At 38.8% G+C, this 19681-nt stretch overlaps 3 protein-coding genes across 3 annotated transcripts; 1 reads left to right on the top strand and 2 right to left on the bottom strand.

The window, feature by feature from the left end:
* Positions 1-605: 605 nt before the first annotated feature.
* cd79b (CD79b molecule, immunoglobulin-associated beta) lies at positions 606-11262 on the top strand. Its single transcript, XM_012879448.3, has 5 exons — positions 606-760; positions 3969-4265; positions 4353-4471; positions 9370-9423; positions 10841-11262. The coding sequence occupies exons 1-5, from the start codon at positions 709-711 to the stop codon at positions 10928-10930; spliced, it is 612 nt and encodes a 203-aa protein (XP_012734902.2). The 5' UTR covers positions 606-708; the 3' UTR covers positions 10931-11262.
* Positions 11263-11329: 67 nt separating this feature from the next.
* On the bottom strand, positions 11330-15778 carry LOC105937903 (interferon a3-like). Its single transcript, XM_036142127.1, has 5 exons — positions 15090-15778; positions 14945-15007; positions 14709-14858; positions 12499-12576; positions 11330-12273 (listed from the first exon to the last, which is right to left on the bottom strand). The coding sequence occupies exons 1-5, from the start codon at positions 15243-15245 to the stop codon at positions 12175-12177; spliced, it is 546 nt and encodes a 181-aa protein (XP_035998020.1). The 5' UTR covers positions 15246-15778; the 3' UTR covers positions 11330-12174.
* A 2570-nt stretch (positions 15779-18348) lies between these two features.
* LOC118564308 (interferon a3-like) lies at positions 18349-19567 on the bottom strand. Its single transcript, XM_036141699.1, has 5 exons — positions 19436-19567; positions 19260-19349; positions 19001-19150; positions 18764-18850; positions 18349-18684 (listed from the first exon to the last, which is right to left on the bottom strand). Exons 1-5 carry the CDS (start codon positions 19565-19567, stop codon positions 18586-18588), a joined length of 558 nt encoding a protein of 185 aa, XP_035997592.1. The 3' UTR covers positions 18349-18585.
* Between the last annotated feature and the right edge of the window lie 114 nt (positions 19568-19681).

Genomic DNA, 19681 nt, shown 5'->3' on the forward strand with positions numbered 1-19681 from the left:
AAACAAAACGAAACTATTTCATCTGGGAAAGAGGACTGAATCACAGTTTGTTTTACTGTTAGAGGAGTTGTGTGAGATGGCTCAGCCTGGGCAAAGTGCTTGCATATTTTGAACAAATGATAATGATAGATTTGTAATATACAGTATTGTGCAGTCCTGAAGGAGCACATCTGTCCATCGGTTCATGGGTTCAGCACAATAATCCGAAGCACGGGTCCGCCTCTAAATGGCAAACATCTAAATCAAGACTTTTGAGAGGACTACTCTTAGTCCAAACCTGCATGAAATTTAGGCTACTGCCCTAATGTGCTTGTTTTAAAAAAAAAAGAAACAGTGATTCCAGCTAACAAAAATCTGATGTTCTACAATCAGTTGTCTCAAAATCAGTGTTTACAAAAAGCCTCAAAGTGACTTTTATTTCTTAAATGTTCTTCAGATTATAGGCTGTAAAAGAGAGTTAAATGAAACCTCCCAGCGTTTAATGTTGAAAGTGCATAGCTCAAAGGTATTTCGGTTCATTGCTTCAGTCCCCCCCAACCCCCCCTTCTCCCCCCTCATTTGCGTGGAGTTACAGCCTGCGTGTCAGACAGACTGCACACCGACTGTCACAAAGCAACAGTCGCACCTTTTTCAGACTGCAGAGAGACTTCCACACACTCGCGGTGTCGCCTGCTGAATCAATTTTCTTTTTTCTTTTTGCATGTCATCATGCGTTGGACTATAGCTGGATGCTGTGGGTTTGTGTTGATAAGTCTATCAGGTAAATATAAACTCTTGTTATATGGCTAATATCACAAAAAAGAAATCGTGCAGGAAGCAGTTACAAGATCTGGAATGAATGTTAGAAAATGTAAAGTTGTTAGGGTCACAATTGTGTGTTTTTATAGCCGCAATGTCATTTAATCGTATTTTTTTAAAGGCTGTTTAACCACAGCTACATTGCACACAGGAGTTTTGCATGTTATTTTTACCATTACTTCCTGGCCATCTGGAGGGGAAAAGAGGAAGTTCTCCTGTGAAACAAAGACTATTATGTTATTGTTCTCTTGATGAACTCCATGGGTCCAAATCATTTTTTAGTCTCTCTATAACTTTGTTATATTTTAAAAAATATATTTAAGAAAAATGGTGATCTCACCGTGTTCAGCCTATATTCACAGTTGTACTTTTTATCATATGATCACTGGGTATTAATCAGCGGATATTTTCTTCAGATTCCCTTTGAATCATTAAGTAAATAAAATCCAGGATAAAAGTGGCATCATTTCCTTTGTCCCATCAGGTATCTTGCACTTCTGTGTCAAGTTATCGCTGAGATGAACTCACACAAATGGAAATCACGTTATACAATTTATTCAAGTACTGAATCAGTTGTGAAGTAAAATGATTTTATGTCAATTTTGCTTTTTCTAATCATTGGGAACCTATTTGACAAACTGAACTTCAGCGAGATTTTTTTTGTTTAGATTTTAGTTTTATAGAATTACATAAAACTATGCAATCATTATCGAAAATCATCTAATGCTTACAACTTTTGTTGGTAAACAAACTATTCCAATAAGGTTAGCCAGATTTTAAATTTTAAATTTTATTTTATAGAATAGTTCAAAAACTCCGCCACGGTTGCCCTTTGTCACCGATTCTGTTCATAACTTTTATGGACAGAATTTCTAGGCGCAGCCAAGGTGTTGAGGGGATCCGTTTTGGTGGCCTTAGGATTGCGTCTCTGCTATTCGTGGATGACGTGGTCCTATTGGCTTCATCAGGGCGTGATCTACAGCTTTCACTGGAGCGGTTCGCAGCCGAGTGCGAAGCGGCCGGGATGAGGATCAGTGCCTCCAAATCCGAGACCATGGTCTTGAACCGGAAAAGGGTAGAGTGCCTTCTCCGGGTTGGGGAGGATGTGCTGCCCCTAGTGGAGGAGTTCAAGTATCTTGGGGTCTTGTTCACGAATGAGGGGAAGATGGAGCGGGAGATCGACAGGCGGATTGGTGCAGCGTCTGCTGTGAAGCGGGCGCTGTACCGATCCGTTGTGGTGAAGAGAGAGCTGAGCCAAAAGGCGAAGCTCTCGATTTACCAGTCGATCTACGTTCCTACCCTCATCTATGGTCACGAGCTTTGGGTCGTCACCGAAAGAACGAGATCCCGGATACAAGCGGCTGAAATGAGTTTTCTCCGTAGTGTGTCTGGGCTCTCCCTTAGAGATAGGGTGAGGAGCTCAGTCATCCGGGGAGGACTCAGAGTAGAGCCGCTGCTCCTCCACGTCGAGAGGAGCCAGTTGAGGTGGCTCGGGCATCTGGTCAGGATGCCTCCTGGACGCCTCCCTGGTGAGGTGTTCCGGGCACGTCCCACCGGGAGGAGGCCCAGGGGAAGACCCAGGACACGCTGGAGGGACTATGTCTCTCGGCTGGCCTGGGAACGCCTTGGGATTCCTCCGGAGGAGCTGGCCCAAGTGTCTGGGGAGAGGGACGTCTGGGCCTCCCTACTGAAGCTGCTACCCCCGCGACCCGACCCCGGATAAGCGGAAGACAATCCGGACGGACGGACGGATGGACGGACGGAGTTCAAAAATGTCCTCAATGGTCACTGTTTAAAGCCCTTGCAGATGCAGCAAATATTCTCAAAGTAATTTGGAATATTTCTTTACAAAACCTTTTGTTCCCCAGAAGGGAAACATATAAAGAAGAAAAAAAAAACTTTGATTATTGTCATTACCTTCTAATTCTTTTTAACCGTGATTTTCTCTATCAAATATAATATGAAACCCGTACCTTGGATTTAGGAGGGTTTCTTTTAGTCATTCTGGCTATATATTTAGGATATTTTGTGTTGTGATTGTGTTTTATTTTTGTTTTTCTGGGGTTTTTTTGTTTGTTTGTTTTTTACTCTCTTCAGGTGTTCCATAATGTGTTATCACTGTAGTGGTTAGAGTCCTGATTTTGTATTTTGTTCTTTAGATGTTTGCACATATTTATGTTCTGATTTAGATTTTAGTATTATTTTCTGTGGTCAGTAGTCATTTTCCATCATCCCCTAAATTCAAGTTTCCATTTAGCCGCACTGCTCTCTGTTGATGCCCCCGCTTCCCAAAGAACCCCCCCCCCACCCAAAAATAAACAAAGACACCAGTCACCCAGTCTGCAATTGAAAGCTAGCTAGTTTCCTTTACCATTTTCCAGATCTATTGGATCAGTCTGTGATTACTTGATCCTTCCACACTGATTCTTAGAGTGATTTTTCAAGCTGTATGCAAACGAAATTTCTCTATCTATCTATCTATCTATCTATCTGTCTGTCTATCTATCTATCTATCTATCTATCTATCTATCTATCTATCTATCTATCTATCTATCTATCTATCTATCTATCTATCTATCTATCTATCTATCTATCTATCTATCTATTTATGTATGGCCTTTTTGCAGGTCTCTGGGCTTTGTTGTCACATTTCATTTTATACTGTCATCTCCCATTATTTTATTTGGAAGTTGGTTCTCCAGCACCACAGTTCCTACAGTACATAAATATTAGAAATTAAGAACAGAGAAATCTCCAACCTTGTCTTAAATCATCTTTGATCTGTGCATAATAATTCATTTCACATCTGACCAGGGTGTAAATCGTTATTTTGTTCAATCTAAGATGATGGTTCTGAAGCCAAAAAGCAAGTTTTCACAATTAGAAGAAAAAAATGTTTCATAAACATAAACATGCACGCAGTGGGACTTCTTTTTTTTTTCACAGTGCATGAACTGGCTATTCCTGAAGGGAAACCCATTCCTATTGTTTTGACATACAAATGAGTTATAGAAAATTACAATCTTTTTTTCCCCCCTTTTGCCAAGTAAACTTTATCAGAACGGTGACTGATCAATTGAAGCTTGGATAATTAAAATGGTAGACTTCCTCTGATGAGGATATTTGTGTCTTTTTCACTTTGTTTTAACTTTTTTCGTTTGTCTGCTCAGTCGCTCTGCAGATCAGCCAGAAACCCAGGTTCTATGGATTAAGACCAGGTGTCAATGTGCCTGTTTACTGCACGTTCTCAGATCCAACGCCGAAAATCCCCGTGAAGTGGTTCAAGGCTGAACACTTTGACGCAAACAGGGAAGAGATTGGCCAAAATGAGAGGATTCGGTTTTGGAAACGATCTATGGTTGAGAATTCATTGCTTAACATCAAAGCAATTACTTTAGAGGACGGCGGAGTGTACTTCTGCTCAATGAATGGCACTTGGGGACCTGGAACTGAAATACAAGTAGCCAGTAAGTGAACAGAACTGTATGTGATAGATAATAATATATAACCACCCAAAACATGCCTCTAACTTCTCATTTGACACTCCATCCTAGGACCCTTTGATCTTACCAAAGCCCAGTACAGAACCCAGATGAAGGACGGCCTAATTGTACTGCAGGGCCTGCTGCTGGCTGTTTGTATCGCTGCTTTTCTGTTACGTAAACAAAAACTGGTGAGAATGAGCTTTTATTCAACTATTCTTAATGCAATGTCTAAAACGTGTTTTGTTGCAAGACAAATGTTGATTTTTTTTAATCAGATAATTATAGCCACATATAAATATAAATATCTACAGGATTTATATGTAATTCAACCATTTAAGACTTACTTTTAGAAGCTTTACGTTGCCTAACGTAGGATTCCCCTTGTTGAGAAAAAAGCAAGAGAAAAACGGCAAACTGGGTTATTGTTTCATACATGCTGCGACCGCAGGAGTCACTCTTCCATTTATATACCCTGAAAAGGTGTTGTGCCATGTATATGTTTACTATAAATGTCCATGAACATGGACACTTATAAACATATGTTGATATTTCTGAAGTTTGAACATGGACAGGAGAGTATTTTAAAAGGTTTTTCTAGCATATTATTTCAATCAAACCATCAATCAAACTTAATTTATGCAACAATTCTCAAAATAATAACAAAGCAAAGTGTTTTTTAATTCAATTAAATTTTATTTATATAGCGCCAATTCATGAAACATGTCATCTCGAGGCACTTTACAAAGTCAAATTCAATCAGATTATACAGATTGGTCAAAAATGTCCTATATAAGGGAACCAGTTGATTGCTTCAAAGTCCCGACAAGCAGCATTCACTCCTGGAGAAGCGTAGAGCTACAAGGAGAGTCGTCTGCATTGTCCATGGCTTTGCAGCAATCCCTCATACTGAGCAAGCATGAAGTGACAGTGGAAAGAAAAACCACCCATTAGCGGGAAGGAAAAACCTCCGGCAGAACCGGGCTCAGTATGAACGGTCATCTGCCTCGACCGACTGGGGTTACAGAAGACAGAGCAGAGACACAACAAGAGAAACAAAAAGCACAGAAGCACACATTGATCCAGGAATCTTTTCTACATTAGATGGTAATAGCGGGTGATCTGTCTTCCCTGGATGATGTCACAGTTAACAGAACGTCAAACCAAGTGTACCTACTATGAAGAAAAAAGCGAGAGAGCAAAAAGTTAAAAGCGGAAATGACAACTGTCATTTCAATGTAATGCAAAGCAGAACTGGAGAACAGTAGAAATCAGTAGAGTGAGAAAAATAGGCCCTTATGTCCTCCAGCAGCCTAAGCCTATAGCAGCATAACTATAGAGGTAGCTCAGGGTAACATGAGCCACTCTAATTTTATAGATTAAAATTAAAACGAGAACTCCCCCACACTCCCACCTGATCCTGTATGTATCCTAAGGCGAGATTTGGGGCTTTCTGCCATGATTGCTTTAGGGTAGAAAAGTAGATGGACCGGTAAATTGAGAGCTTTTTGTTCTCAGCTCTTTCTGCACTACAGCAGACCGGCCTTGATCCGAACCAACTACAGAAAAAATACAATTCTTTGGACTTAACAAGCCACCATAGAAGCCTGAACTAGTACTGAAACCATAACTATTGCTTAGCAACTTTGCTTCCTGCATGTTGTGGGACTCTTTTTGCTTGCAGGACGCCTTCTCTGAACTAGAAATAAAATGTCTCGTAACCTGTGTTGAGTGAGCTGCTCTTAACATTCACAATGATTTATCAGCTGTCCACCTTTCCCCTTCAGTAACCATGACCTCAGAGTTAAGAGGTGCTCACTTTCACCCTGGTCGCTTCACAGTCTGCTGCGAGCCGGTTCGGTCTGCTGGGGGTCACGGCCTAAACCAACAGAACCACATCATCTGCGAATAGCAAAAATTAGATATTGTGGATTCCAAACAGAGACCCTTTTTCAGCACTTTGCCTTTAGATCCTGTCCATTAACACCACTAACTGGATCAATGGCAAAGGACAATGCTGGCAGAGTCCAACATGCACTGGAAACAGTTTTATTACCTCGTACTGAGAATGTGGACACAGCTCTTGCCATGAAACAGAATTATAAACACAATTTTGAATAACAATAAAATAAAACATATTTTGGTAAAGAAATGCATCTAAATCAGTTGTTAAAAAAATAAAGCCATGTTACTTTTATACGTCAATTAAAAAAGTATATAAAAAATTATATTTAAACCCACACAAATATTGAGCAGGTTAAAAAAATTATATTTTGGCAACTTGACCATCTCCTCAGAAACTGACAATGAGATCCTCCAGATAAACAATAAACAAAACAAATTGTTTTTTAATTTTCAACATTAAATTAATTTCTATTTTTGGGGTCAAAAATGGATGAGTAGAAGTAATTTTTTCCCCTTTCATAATAAAAATAAAAAGTTCAAATAAAAATGCTAATCTTCCAACATCCCTACACACCTTGACTAGTCTGTTAAAATCCGTATACCCATCATACCTCTGACATTAGGACCCAGATCTGGCTGGGGTCGGTGATTTTGGCATACGTCTCAGAATGTAATAGAAAGGCGGCAGATTTTTTTTTCCTTTAAAAATATTGATCCTCGTGCAAATGCATACATGTTTTTGATATGTGTTGATTTATATTGTTCATATTTTTTTCCATTTCATCCATATTTATTTAATGGTAAAAGAAAATATTATGCGGGACAGCACCTTTGAGGTTTGCAAAAGAAATAGCACCTCAAACTCGCAGGAAATGCAATAGTTGCAGAATAGGTCCCTGAGGACTGTAAAAAAAAACAAACCAATTAGCAGGGTTATGTTTCGGTTATTTTGAAAAAAAAAAAAATCTTCTGACTACAAATAAAGAACAATGGATTGTCTCTTTATTTAACAATTTGCATCTTAAAATGAAACAAATAGAAATAGGCCAACTGCTTTTCTCAAAACAAAACAAACAAAAACTAAATAATGATCAAATTAAAGGATAAAATTAAAGAGTCTGGTTAGGCAAGACAAGGCAAGGCAAGGCAAATTTATTTATATAGCACAATTCAGTACACAGACAATGCAAAGTGCTTTACATGATTAAAATACAGGAAATAAAGCAGAAAAAAAGCAAGTAAGAAAAAGCAGTTTGATTATATATATTAAAAAAATTGCATTCGACTATTTAACTAGAACAGTCGAATGCAGTCCTAAACAAATGTGTTTTTAGTCTTGATTTAAAGGAACTTAGGCTTTCAGCATTTTTACAGTTTTCTGGAAGTTTGTTCCAGATAAGCGGAGCATAGGAACTAAATGCTGCTTCTCCATGTTTAGTTCTGGTTCTAGGTATGCAGAGCAGGCTGGAGCCAGAAGACCTTAGTGGTCTGGAGAGTTGATACACTGATAACAAGTCTGTGATGTATTTAGGTGCTAAGCCATTTATGGATTTATAGACTAACAGAAGTATTTTAAAGTCTATTCTCTGAGATACAGGGAGCCAGTGTAAGGACTTTAGAACTGGGGTGATGTGCTCTACTTTCTTAGACTTAGTGAGGACGCGGGCAGCAGCGTTCTGGATCAGCTGCAGCTGTCTGATCCACTTTTTAGGCAGACTTGTGAAAACACTGTTGCAGTAATCAATTTGACTAAAAATAAACGCATTGGATTAGTTTTTCCAGATCATGCTGAGACATCAGTCCTTTAATCCTAGAAATGTTCCTCAGGTGATAAAAAGCCGACCTTGTAACTGTCTTTAGATGCTTTTGAAGGTTCAGGTCTGAGTCCATCACTACACCCAGATTTTGGGCCTGATCGGCTGTGTGCTAACTTTTGATCTCTCCTCTATTAGTCCAAATATTGTTACTTCTGTTTTGTTTTTGTTCAATTGAAAAAGTTTTGGCACATCCACACATTGATTTCTTCAAGACATTTACTCAGTGCCTGAACTGGTCCATAGTCACCTGGTGACATGGTGATGTAGAGCTGTGTGTGATGTAGAGCTGTGTGTAAAAAAAAAATCTATAATTAAAAAGTAGTGAAAATTTGCATACTTGTTTAAGGAATATGGCTTATGCAATCCGGGTTTGAAACTGAAACTGGCATAACGACTATGCTTTCTTTCCTGGTCTTTCTGCTAGTCAACCATGACTGTCCGCCATTAGGGTTCTTTTTTCTTAAAATAAATAAATGTCAATAATGTCTTTCATTTCTTTACTGAGATTTTGTTTCTTACAATTTCTTCATAAGACATTTTTTTCCCTAACCCTAACCCATTTTATCCAAATAAAAACTAGAGCAAAAGAGACACTGTCCATCCATTTCTATACCCACTTAATCCTTTTAGTGGTCAGAAGATGTCTGATGTCTGTCTGTTACCCACATGCTCAAACCTACGGGCAATTTAGGGTGTACAATGATCCGAAACAGCATGTTTTTGGTCTTGTAGATGAAACTACGTTAAGAGAGTCCATGAGTCCACTGGAAGAACATGCAAACCCCATACAAAGTCACTGGCTCTGATTTGCATGCAAATTATTTGTGCCAATGTGCAGACACATTTTACAAAAATCATCCAACAGCTGCCAGAATCTGTAACGACACAATATTCCAAGCAAGCACCTGTATAAAGGGTTTTTCAAGTCATGCTGACCATTTAAAGCAGGCTTAAAAATGGATGCTCACAGATGCTCTCCAGCCATTCTGACTAAATCTTAGTTATCAAAAAAAAAAAAAGAATGGACAAAAAGTCTCAGTCACTTGGCATGCAAAGCCGGTAGAGACTTACTTAAAGAGACTTGCATGCTGTGGATGCAGCACAAGGTGGTTCTGCAGAGTATTGACTCAGACGAGCTGAATACTAATACCCACCATGCTCCCCCCCCCCCCCCCCTTCCCATTTACAGTTCTGCACCATGAACTGATGGCAAACCTATGCCAGTCGTTATAACCACGCCAAAGAAAGAGTTAGCCAATATTTACATGAGTATAATGAAAAATAGATAATTTGATAAATCTATCTACAGATTTGATCCATTTCATGCCAAACGTTTAAATATGGCCCCTTTGCTCCCTTTCACACAGGTGAAAGATAATGACAGCCTATATGAAGAACCTGAAACCGACCACATCTATGAGGTTTGTTCTTCTTGTTGTTTTTTTGATGTACATTTCAATTGTTCATTCGTTTTCATATAGTCATATCACAGTGAACACTTTGCAGGTGTGCCTTTATACATAACAAGTACAGTCAACAGGAGATACTGTCTCCTTGGATCGCTGAACTTTTAACCACAGCTGCTTTGTTTGTTCTTCATCCTTTGTTGGAGCTGCTCGCAGTTTTGAATCTGCTTTAAATCCCCTGTATTTGGGCTCTGGGTTTCCTTTTTTATACAACTGTGATCTACAGACCTACTGTTGTATAAAATACTATTAGAAATGATTACTTTAATTCTATTCTGTGTTGCATGCACTTAAATGTGCCAAAATATTTTCCACTTGAGTCAAGATGGAGTACTGGTCATTGGATCTGGTTAGATAATACTACTGTAGTTAGTTATACTGTCTTAATGGTTTACCAGAATGTGCTGTATACCTGCAGCGACATCACATAAACAGACGTCACTGCTGAGAATACAGCAGTTTTTACTCTTTTTATATTATTACCTCTACAGCAACATGGCTTCAACAGAATTTATGTAATAAATTTTATATGAACTTTGTTATTATTGATTATTTATTTGTGTTGCCTGTTTTATTGTATCACTCCAGTCTTTGTTTTAGATTTGATCACAAATAGGTTTTGCTTTTTTATTTTTTTTTTTTTTTTTGCTATTCATCATTTCGGTTTTAGTCTTTAGGATTTTTTTCTTCCTCTCTTTCCCCCTCCATGATAGTGTTTTTTTTTTTTGTTTGTTTTTTTATTCGCTGATAATCCATCTTTAATCAACTTGACTTTCTGACTTCTACACTATTTTTTATGCATTTTTATACACATTTAAAGTGGTCTACATATAAACTTTCAATGTAGTCTGGTTTGGTCCAAAAACTACAGATTAGTGTTACAATTACTTGTTAGCAGAATTATTTTTTTCTTCAACTCAGTTTTGACAATGTTCCAATTTTATACAATGTTCAGGATTCATTTTTCATTGAGAGGGAACTCAGTCCCACAGAGGAAAAAAATAAAAGACCATCGTAAAATCTACACATTTAAGGTCAAATCCAAGGGGCAGCCTCTCGATTCGCTGAATTTTACTCTGTCATACTGTTCTTTTCTTGGAAAAACATCATCATAATGCCCATAGTCAGTTTGTAGGAAGGTCAAATAGATGCAAATGTTTCCTGTTAATGTCAGCAACGTTGTTTTGACTTTTCACAGCTGCACTTTTCTATGCTTCAGACATGTCTGAGTCATTTATGCAAATGAAACTGCACTCAAAGATAAAGAAAAACCTCTCTTAAATGTCGATTGGCTCTTTTACAGACACATTGGATTCATACACAAATGGGCCAAGTGATTTCATTGTTGTTGTTTTTTTTTGCCATTTCTCAGGGCTTGGCCATCGAGACATGCGGAGAAGGTCTGTATGAAGATCTCACTGCGTACGCTCGGGCTGAAGGAGCCGAGGCCCCGTGGGAGTGAGCCTGACACCTCGTTGAGACACGTCTATCAGTTGTGCAGTGACACCAGCGGGCGGAGTCCTTGTTGGCCCCCGTTCGGCTGTCAATATATCTGTTTTACCCACAATGGTGCAATTTTTGTTAGTTGCTAAAGCAGTTCATTGCTACATTTTCCAGCTTTTGGCTCACAAAATAAAAGCAGCTGACGGCTGTGACCCAACGTTTGCTGCAGGACGTAAACATCACCGATAAACAAATTAAAAGGGACATAAAGGCAATTCAAACGACAACAAAGAACCACCGGTGGTGCATGCTGCATCAATGCATAAATGGTTCCCCCTCTGTGTTTTTTTTTTTTTTTTTTTAAAGTCCTGTTTTCAAGAATCTGTTCAGTGCAGGAATATTTTGTTAAGGTTTGAACTGTCAAAGTATTTTCAGATTTGATTAATGGCTTGGACGCTGTGAGCCCAGGAACAAACATCAGCTTCAGCAGCTACCTACGTTGTACAGCAATATTTTTTCACAGTGCTCACTCTGCGCACGTCCACGGTGGGGGCCCACTGCCCGTTGACTGGAATTGGCAATTTTTTTTCTAATGCTTATGGTGCTGCCCTGGATGGTGTGCCATTGCGTTACAGTTACAAATATATATATAAAAAATTAATTTCTTGTAACAGTTCTAGCCAAATAATGTGCAGTCCTACAGTTAATTTAATTTCTGAAGCTTTTTTCAAGACCACCTTCGTTGTGTTTCAAAGCCCACAGTGAGGCCCCCCGCTCCGAACTACTACAACCACTGCTAAAGCGTGATTTTGTAAAGATTGCTTATAACTGGCTAATGTTTGTGCTGTAGATTTTATGCCGCTGAGTATTGTTTGAGTATTGTAAGAAATTGATCTGACATCTGAGATTTTAGCTGATCTTTTTGGTGCTTTGATCGGTTGTTGTATAATTTTGTGACCATTTTCCTCTGTGACAGAAGCACAAATCTGCCATCCACCAGAGCCTTGGTGAGGCTGACTTCATGTTAAAAGTCAATGTGTAACAGTAAACAGATTTCAGTTTGCTTTAGAGGGTGATTTTTATTGTTTTTTAAATAAAATATAGTTTAAAAAAAAGTATCGTCTCTCAGCATATCTTTCGCAAGCTTGCTAATTCCATGTTCTTTAAACGCAGATACAAAAGTGAGCGAAAAATAAATACATGAATAAATAGATACATAAATAAGCAAATGAACTTGTCATTGTAAAAAAATTAAGCTTTTTTTCAGTTAGAGGTGAAGAGAGAAGAAACGAGACGGTCCGCTCTGACTAGATGGTCTTTGACTTCTCTCCGGATCCGCTCCCAAGCTTCTATACGGTGGCCCTGTGGGGGGATAAGTAGATCAAACATGTTAACTATGGTCAATACTACTACTACTACTACTACTACTACTACTACTGCTACTACTACTACTACTACTACTAATAATAATAATAATAATAATAATAATTATTATTATTATTATTATTATTATTATTATTATTATTATTATTATTATTATTATTATTATTATTATTATTATACCAAAAAAATAAAAGTGAGCCTCACCATTTGTCCAAACACGCTGTGTGAGAGCCTCCTAAAGTACGAGTGCAGCCTCCTGCTTGGTCTTTTTTCCCCTCCGACCTAAGAAACAAAATAAATACACTTAATTTCAATGTTTATTCATTTCAAAGTTTCAGGTTTACCCGCACTCTTTATGTGAGGTTTACAATGCTTTCTGCAAGAACTCGTGCCTATTTTATGGCAGTAAAATTGCAGATTTCTATGCATTTTGACTGTAACAAAGTAGCACAAAAAATAGTAGCTTTAGTAGCAAAAAATAGTAGCTTTCACTTAGGTCTACAAGACCTAAGTGAAAATTAAAATGAGCCATGGTTTTCAGACTTTTTTTTTAAATAAAACAATGCATGTTGTGCATTTATATTCTGCCCTTTTACTCTGATTTACCTAAATGAAATCCAGTGGGACCAACTGCCTTCAGAGGTCAACTAATTAGCAAACGGAGCCAATCTGTGGTAAATCGAGATGAGCAGAGCTCAGGCGGGAGAATCTTTGAACTGGACAACAAGTATTTCTGTGATTGACAAATCTGGTCTTTATAAGGAGCGCAGGAAATCCATCGTTGAAAGAAAGCCATAAGGAGCCATGTTTTCAGTTCACCACAAGCCGTATGTGGATGACTGCTGTTTGTGTGAGAAAACAACAATGCACATCCCACCGTGGGATGCTGTGGGATATTCTTCTTCTGCTGGTCAGACTTGGTGGGAAAATGGATGCAGGGTAATCCTGGAAGAAACTCTTTCAGAGACTGCGAAAAGGACCCGAGACTGGGGTGGAGATTAAGTTTCCTGCGGGACAACAACAATGACCTGTCGTGGTTTTGGTGTTTATTTTTGGGTTATTTATTTATTATTTTATTCTGGACTGTTTATTGTTTCATTCCTCTAAGCCACCAGTTATTCTTTCTGCTCCTTCACCTCCCAGCCATGTGTCACCACCCTATCAGCTCAGTCCACTCTTCAGTCACTAGTTAATCCGTTGGACTAGCTCTACATGTGGCACCTGTCACTTTCACTACTTATACCTGCCTCAACCAACACATCCCTGCCAGAACGCCTCATCCTGTCTCATCTTGTTTGCGCCGCCCGTATGTCGCTCCCAGTTCTCGTGTGCTCAGCCTGCCAGGCCTCAGGATTTCTGCAAGTGACCTGCCCTATCGGGTAAGGCATTCCAGTTTGCTCTTCGTTCCTGTGTGTCCTGCCGCTAGCTCTGCCCCGCTCTGGTGAGCCGTCGGCCTGCTTTTCCGGGTCTAGTCTGGACAGTTTCCTCGTGCCCATTCGTCACTACCACCTGCCATCTTCATCCGTCCAACCTGCCATCTTCTTCGACAGCCTGCTCAACCATCCTCTGTCAGCCGCTACCCCATCATTTTCATTAAACTGTTAAGATGTACGCCGTGTCCGGTTAGCATTTCAGCTTCACTGACCCAGTCATTACATGAATATGCAGCCAAAGATATTAAAGGGACCATGCACATCTGAGGATATTAATGGGTTAGAATAGTCCCGTAAAATGGCTTACTGTCATATTCAATCAATTAGAATATCCATTCTGATGAGGGTTGTTTGTCACATTAGCAGTACCATTTGAAAATAACAGCCTCTAAGGTATTAAACTCTACTTTTCATTAGGCTCATGTTTCTGCATCACAGTTTTTGCTTCATTGGTGGGAGATAATATTCAATTCTGAGAAATTAAATGTTTATTCATTAGCTGTCGGTAGAAAATCACCATAAATGAAACATCGTGTGTGTGTGTGTGTGTGTGTGTGTGTAATTGCCCTGAATAATGTTTCACTTTGTGAATAACGTTGGTGAAATTAATTAACTTTTCAATTATACTGTAATTTATTAGATATAAATTGAATTGAGAATCAACAGCCATACTTGAAAATTGTTCATGCTGATTCTCCATCCTGTCGGACTGAGCTTAAGCCATATTATAAGAAGGCATTGGCATAAATCTCAGTTTATAGATCTGCAAAAAATCATTGCAGCTTGAATTTTATAATTTCTTATCCTTTCCCTTCTACTTCATAATTATGTGCTAGTTCGTGCCATTAATAGACCCGCATTAATATAAATTACAGTTTGTTGTTGTGACGAAACAAACAACATGGGAAATGTCCAACCATGGGGTTTGGATACTGCTGCAAGATGTTGTAAATCACAGATTTGCCGATCACTTGTACTCACACAGAGCTGAAGTTCATCCGCCTGTTTGTTGACAATGTTGAGAAAGTGGTCCACTGTGATCTCCTGCCACGATGAAGAGCTGTCATCTTCCTCGAACAGGGCAGAAACCTCCCTCAGGATCTGAACCGTGAAGGCAAGCTTACCCTCAGCCTGCAGGAAGAAGACCATTTACAGATTAGCTCAGGTAAATAATAACAATAAATAATGCATTTTTTTAAATCACGTGGATGACTTACAGATGCTCTAGAAGCCTGGTTGTACAGGTGATGAGGGAAAGGCTCAGTGTTCACCTCAGCATCCTGACTGACGTGATGGTAAGCCTGCATCAAATTAACACGCAATCATCCGTAAATACTTTAAACCTATCAAATATCCAATAACCATGTTTAAAAGCCGCTCTCTTACCATCATATCCAGCAGATTTAAGGAGTTTTCGCTGTACTGTCTGAATTTATGATCCATCCACCCGCAGCTCAGCGGGGAGCATGCGCAGAACAGAGCGAGAAGCGCACAAGCGAAGAAAATCCTGCTCAGCATCTTGATTTTTAGCCTTTTTTAAATTAAACACAGATTTTCTCTCTATAAGAAGCAATTTCAGGTGTCTCCCGGTGATCTGTTGGAGCTGACCTGTGGCGGCCCATTTAAAGCCGAGCGCTCAGGTTTCATTTTTCAGATACGTGCCGTTAAAACTCGGAACGTCAATGCCTCACCTCGGCAGGTGGTAGGCCTAATAGGCCTACATTTCGCATTCATTTAAAAGGGCTTATTGATGATTAATTTCATTTTATTTATAGGATGAAAAAGACATGTTTCTGGCAGTCCAAATTCTACAAATGTTGACACAAAAATACACTACATATTTTATTATCTCTAACCAACGAGTCGTGTAATAAACGATAAGATCTATAATGAAGTAGTTTTTTGTTGTTGTTGTTTACCAAGGCGATTTTATTTCATTTAATTTCACTGGAACTGCCTATGATTAAGAATAAGCATGTCATGTTAATCGATATAGATTTTTTTTTAAATTATTCATTTATTTTCTTTACAACACAAAATGCGGCGTGGTTGCATAAACCGCAGTGTGTTTACTGGGTCCATAAACGGGAAGTTCCTGCGAGAAAATGAAAGGTGGCTGTGGCCTCTGATGCGCTCCGACGATCCTTCCTTGGAATTTTGTTCACGGTATTTCCCTTTTGTCCCAGCCGACGCCCCTTTTAACGAAGCCGAGCGCAACACATTTGCAACTTTGATTTTGGATTTAATTGCACTGGAGCACAATTGGTTTATTATCATGAATTCATCATTTTATTAACACTTTTTTGGGAACAACATGTGGTCCCTGTTATTGATATGAGCAATAATCGCATTCATTTTCTCAACCTTGTTTGTTCTTCTTGTATTGCTGTTATAAAGAAGAGTGGGGAAAAAAGTTAAATGTGTATTTCATGGCGAAAATGAGAATATAAGAGAGAGACAAAACATTTATTTTCAAACGAAGTTGCTCTAAATACTGTAAAAAAAGAAGAAAATAAAGGAAAGGGTTTGCCAAGACACCTGTAATAAAATATATGGCCTCATGCGCCCCCTGGTGTCGGGTCTAATCAGTTCCTAATAATGTCCAGTAGACCTAATTTTAAATTAATACAATTTTCAAATTTCTGAATGTAGTTGGGACTTGAGCTGTGACTTGAGATTTTGAAAAAAATATTTTCTGATTAATTATATGATAAACAGATAAACACTACTGAAAAAGTAAACATTTTTAAGCTTATCACAAAGCTTAGTGTAAGTGTCCTCTGAGCATTAGATACAGATCATGTCATTGCTCAACAAATTGGCCAGTGAGTTCTGAGGGGTGTACCAGACAGCTGAGCTGTTTATCTCATCTATAGATTCAAGTAGTGTCAGAGATGTTAGAGCATCTTGCTAAAATAAGTCCAAGCTTTGTGACCAGTTTAACAACAGACTTTACTTATAGAATACAACCTGCCTCCCAGCATGACAGATCTCAAAATAGCGACACATCATTCAAGAACCGATGGGAGATGGCGAGAAAGCCATTATCCACGAAGGGAGAACATATGAAACAATGATGAAAATTCCCAGGAGTGGCTGACCTACCAAGATTAGTCCAAAAGCTCATCAACAACTCATCCAGGAGCTCACAGAAGAACCCAGAGGAACATCTTCATCACTGCAGGCATCACTTGTCTCAGTAAAGGTCCGTGTTCATGATACGACAATAGGAAGGTGACTGGGCAAAAATGGCTTCCATGGGAGAGATATGTAAGGCCAAAACCACTGCTGATCCCAAATAAACATCTCACAATTATAGAAAAAAAAAAAACATCTCGATTGACAAGACTTTTGGCAAAGATCTTCTGTGGACACTGAAAGTGTGCGTCCCATTGGATCTGGTATAAACCTGATATTGCCTTTCACAAAAAAAAAACATTTTGTAACTGATGGGACCATGAACTTGCTCTTTACTAGTAAATCCTGAAGGAGAATATCCGGTCACCAGTTTGTGACCCTAAACTCAAGAAGCCTTGGGTTATGCAGCAAGGACAATAATGCTAAGCACACAGGCAATTCCACCTCTGAATTACTAAAATAAAAGCATGAATTCAGCCTTTGGAGTGACCAGGTCAGTTGCCATTTTGTACATTTCCACTACTAATCTTACTTAGGTGCACATTTCTTTGAATCTATTTGTATTAACTTAATAGTATTGTTTATTTATGTTGTAAAATTGCCTTTACTGTACCATCTCTTATTCTCATTGTTCTGGTACACCTCAGTTTCCACAAGAGAAATGTTTATTCTATTATTCTGTGTCTAATTAAAGCCTGCAGTAAAATCTGACTGAAGCACTGTGGTGCAAAGCCGGCAACTTTGTAACTTTTAGGGTTCCCAAAACCCTAAAAATGCTTGCATTTTATCCCAGACCATAGATATAACTCAAATTTTGAAGAATTGGTAAGTTCACTTTGCAGAAGTAAAAAGAACATTCTTTATTGTTGGATTGTGAGGTTCCATTCTGATGCTTCAAGTTCAGTCTTTTCTTTTTGTTCGAGCTCTGTTTGTACATAAAATTGTCTCTGCAGAAAATAACCAATTTTTTGTGATCATATGAAGCTCAGCGAATAAAACATGTTCCCCACTTTCCCATATTCCCCCCACCCCCAATTTGTATTGAGATGCTGTTAGTAGTCCTAGCAGGAAGAGGCCGGCTCTAAATCCCTCCGGTGGGGCTCAATTCAAACAAGTTTTAAAAAAGTTATTCCACAGTTATAGAAAGAGACTCATTGTCAGATATCACAAACACTTGATGACAGATGTCGCGACTAGTGGTGGAAGAACCAGTGAATAAATTTTGTCCACAAACGGCCAGCTTTGTCCTCCCAAAAAATGAAAATCAGAGTTTCAAACTAACATTTTTATATAGTAGCTTAAGTTGCCTTTTTTCCTCATTATAAAATGTGTTATTATGCAGGTAAGAGCAGGTCTGAAGTGTTCTATTCAATACAGAGGTAAAAAAAACCCGGATATTTCAAAAGCCCAGACAGAATGAAATCCAGTATGCTTCTTTTTTAACTTTGGTTCTGAAAGGCTTCTTCTAAAATACTGAGGTCAAAATGAGTGAATCATACCCATTAATTTGTTTTTGTATATTCAAACATCTTTATTTATACAAAAAGAGGCCGATGAAGGAAATAACAGTTTAGCCAAGAGTGAACACATTAAATAAAAAATATATATAAATAGCTAAGTAAATACATACTTTCATGATAAATTAAGATTAATTTCATGTGACAAATAAATTAGTAAATAAATAAAACATTATCTATGTGACAGCCGTAAAAACGAGATTTCAGTTGGAGGTGAGCAGAGAAGAAACCAGGCGGTCCGCTCTGATGAGATGGACCTTTATTTCTCTCCTGATCAGCTCCCAGGATTCAGCACTGTGGCCCTGAGGACACAACAATGTTGTCATCAATATTACAGCATGCAGCTTGAAATGAAGCAGAAGAGGGATCAGGGAAACTCACCATTTGCTTCAGGATTTCGTTTGACAGCCTCTTGAAATACAAGTGAAGCTTGGTGTTCCTCTTCTTCATGTGGCCCGGAGCCCCGATCTGAAATAGAAACACAAATCTACTTATTTTATGAAAATTGTTTTCTGAAAAGCCTGAAAGAGGAAATGACTTAATCCATTTTTTTTAGGTTATGGTATTTTATGTGAAATGTGTTCACATTAAGAGTATGAAAAAACAAAGTGAACTTACGCAGGAGTGAAGTTCATCCGCCTGTTTGTTGACAACGTTGAGAAAGTGCTCCACTGTGATCTCCTGCCACGATGAAGAGCTGTAATCTTCCTCAAACAGAGCAGAAACCTCCCTCAGGATGTGAACCGTGAAGGAAAGTTTACCCTCAGCCTGGAACAACAAGAAGAGGAAGACTGTGAGAGGAACTCAGAAATCATTGCTGTCCCCTCTATGATCAGTTTGAGTCATTGTCAGTGAACAGCAGCTGAGGAGGACTGACTGATGCTTTGGACGCCTGGCTGTACAGATGATAAGGGAAGGCCTCATGTGTCTGCTCTCCATCCTCTGTGCTGTTGGTGCCGTTATTAGCCTGCAACACACAGACAAATCACACAATAAATACATTTTTTATACATTAGGAAAAACTTCAACGGGTCTTAAAATCTTGCTTCTTACCATCACATCCAGAAGATTTAATGCGTTTTCGCTGTACTGTCTGAATTTATGGTCCATCCACCTGCAGCTAAGCGGGGAGCATGCGCAGAACAGACCGAGAAAAACACAAGCGAAGAAAATCCTGCTCAGCATCTTGATTTTTTTCTTCTTCTCTCTTTTCAATAAATGATAACTGCCCTGTATGGTGAACTCGGATGTCTCCTGATGTTGTTGTGCTGGAGCCGAGCTGCAGACGAGCATTTAAAG

Source organism: Fundulus heteroclitus, chromosome 10 (genome assembly GCF_011125445.2).
Source record: "Fundulus heteroclitus isolate FHET01 chromosome 10, MU-UCD_Fhet_4.1, whole genome shotgun sequence".
Classification (NCBI taxonomy): domain Eukaryota; kingdom Metazoa; phylum Chordata; class Actinopteri; order Cyprinodontiformes; family Fundulidae; genus Fundulus; species Fundulus heteroclitus.